This window comes from Trichoderma atroviride, chromosome 2 (genome assembly GCF_020647795.1).
Source record: "Trichoderma atroviride chromosome 2, complete sequence".
In the NCBI taxonomy this organism is placed as follows: Eukaryota; Fungi; Ascomycota; class Sordariomycetes; order Hypocreales; family Hypocreaceae; genus Trichoderma; species Trichoderma atroviride.
Genome location: NC_089401.1, coordinates 4,034,624 through 4,037,198, shown reverse-complemented (window position 1 = coordinate 4,037,198; position 2,575 = coordinate 4,034,624). Strand labels below are relative to the sequence as shown.

General features: G+C 49.4%; 1 protein-coding gene across 1 annotated transcript; it reads right to left on the bottom strand.

Moving 5' to 3' along the window:
- Positions 1-303: 303 nt before the first annotated feature.
- Positions 304-1,139, bottom strand: TrAtP1_004130 (uncharacterized protein; the record flags this gene model as incomplete). Its single annotated transcript, XM_014083753.1, has 2 exons — positions 304-920; positions 992-1,139. 2 exons carry the CDS (start codon positions 1,137-1,139, stop codon positions 304-306), a joined length of 765 nt encoding a protein of 254 aa, XP_013939228.1.
- Positions 1,140-2,575: the final 1,436 nt, after the last annotated feature.

The window sequence follows — 2,575 nt, the reverse complement described above, 5'->3', positions numbered from 1 at the left end:
TGAATCAGGAGAATGCGTTACCGCTGCATGGTATAGTCAACGGCGTCAGCGATATTAATGGAGATAATGACTAGTACATAGGCTATTCAATACTGGATATAGATTTACGCGTCCCATTTCCGGCTTGAACTTCAAGTTCTGAGCACATGCATAACAGTGATCAACCCTTCGGCAGTTGTGATATACAATGATGTATTTCTGCGACTGTTATTGCGTAAAGGCATATTTAGTTACATGACGAAGCAAGATAATGAAACACACATTTCTCATTCTAAGTAGAACTTTTGACTTGGTAATGGCCGCTCAAAGCGACAGGCTTGGTCGGCCCAATCCCAGCTTCTGCTTCTGGATCCTAGGATATACTCCGATGACGACGAGAATCGACAAGATGAGCGTCGCCCAGAGCTTCAGCTTGAGTACATTCTTGTTATAATCCGTTCCTGTGGCACTGTTGATGGTCGCCAACAGGAGCAGCAGGACGAAATATCCGCTGAATCGGTGATACTTCCAAATGGCCTTTGCGTTCTCTTCGCCCCCGTACAGCTTCGGCGTAACCAGCATGGTAAACCCGACGAGATATTGTAGAAGAAGCACCACTGCGGTGATGACGCCAAGGTAGGCATGTACGGAGTGAAAGTGCGGGTTGTGGTTCTTCACTTTGTTGTATTCAATGATTGTCACGCCAGCGATGAGAGAAAGCAAGGCCACCACGTTGAGTAGAGCGTGAATACGTTGTCCCCAGCGTTTCTGCTCGAGCGTATGGGTGGGCTGCAAGGAGAGGATGGACTGCACCAGCACCAGAACTGCAAAGGACTGGGCGAGAGGATGCCCTGAGAAGAGGATGAGAGGCTTGGTGAAGACACTGGCCCAGATGAGGATGACGAGAAGCCATATGCCTATTTGCGCAACGATACCGGTGCCTTTTATTTGAAGTTGATGTTAGAACGCAAGTTTGAAGTCAGTTTTGGGATGATTTCGCGTTATTGCGTACCAAGAACTAGATTGTTGAAGGCTGATTTGCCCTCCTCTTGCGTAGCATCTCCAGGGCGGCCGAGGAGTGGTTCGGTCTCGCCACCCGTAAACCCAGTTTCTTCGGCGTCGCTGGGGCGCGTTTCCGGTACGCCTGTAGCACTGGCCATTGTGTTGATTTCAATAGCCCAGAATGTCGGAAATTTGTGGTCCAGTGATGGAAGAAATGTTCAGGAAGATTTGAAGTTGGGAGTATGGAGCTGCGGCACTGCTAAATTGAAAGCTCCGAGAAAATCTAGCTACACGGCAACGTAGAGATGACGGTGGTTGATGATGGCTCTTTATCAGTTTGTTTGTTTGGATCGTACTTTTTGAATCCGTAGATACCAAAGCACCGGCGACCGGGTGAAGAGAAGGAGGAAAGAGAAATTCGCAAAAAGTAACAAGTTGATATAAAGCCACGACAAAGTGGCAACTGGATATTGATGTCGTCCATCCGAGAACAGCACGTCATTGACAGGCGTCCAGGCTAAACAGTCTAGATCCGGGTTGGCAGCCGTGATGGGGCAGGGCGGTAGATAACAGCTTTATCGGGAAGCTGGGCCAATCAGCGCCCTGTGTTTAGCAACCAAATATGGGGGCCGTAGCGCGGGGAGGCGCTGAAGCGAGTGCTGAGACACACGTCGAGGGGCAGCTATCACCATTTTACCTGGCCAGCACGTCAAAAGCGGTGGCATTGGTGGTACGTTGGAAATATGATGGCTGGCGAGAGGCGTGATACGGCGCAACATGGTTCTGTAGCACATTCTCAAATATTCTAGGTGCATCAGGCTTATTATCGTTGAATTCGTTTCGTGCTTTTGCTGAGCGTGGCTATCGGGGTACAGCATATATGTAAGTACTAGGTATGTTAGCATCGGATGCATAACCCAGTTACCAAATGTCTAATAGGTCATCTACGACATGGCCGCCTGTGGGGTCTCAAATCTTAGCTGCCTCTTCCCCGCGCTGGCCTTGCTTCGGGTCTTTTTCTCCCAAGAGGGCCTTACCGTACCAGCTTTATTTCCCGTCCGATCTTTGGTAAGTAGGTAGGCCTCCAATAGGGTGCTCTTCTTAGATTGCGAGAGGAATAGGGTAACAGTCCGCCTATGTGCTAGCACAGGAAGAGGCAGTTGGTCATGCGTGCATCTTGTGCACGCTGGCGAGGGTTGACTTCATAGATTCGCAATCTTAGTGCTCATCAATAAACTGTCATTTGTTCCATTTGCATTATTTAGCTGGTGAAGGTAGAACGACGCCATAACATTGAGATACTGGCAGAATGGCTACTCGCAATTATCTAGCCAGACCTCCACTCACGAGAGATGCCGGCCCGTCTCAACTCGGACGAGTATATGATGTATATATGATGCAGTAGCTGAGGCATGTCTCGATCCTTTGGCTATTTTTTCTCGCTATCAACAGAATAGCAGATGCAAACCTCAATCACTATAGGCATTAGGTAAGTCTAAAGTTGCTGATACCACATAGATGCGCTTCCCCGCTTATCTGCCCGGTTGCCGCCGGGCTACCGCTCCGCAGGCCGGCGTCGGAGGTGGCCGATGTT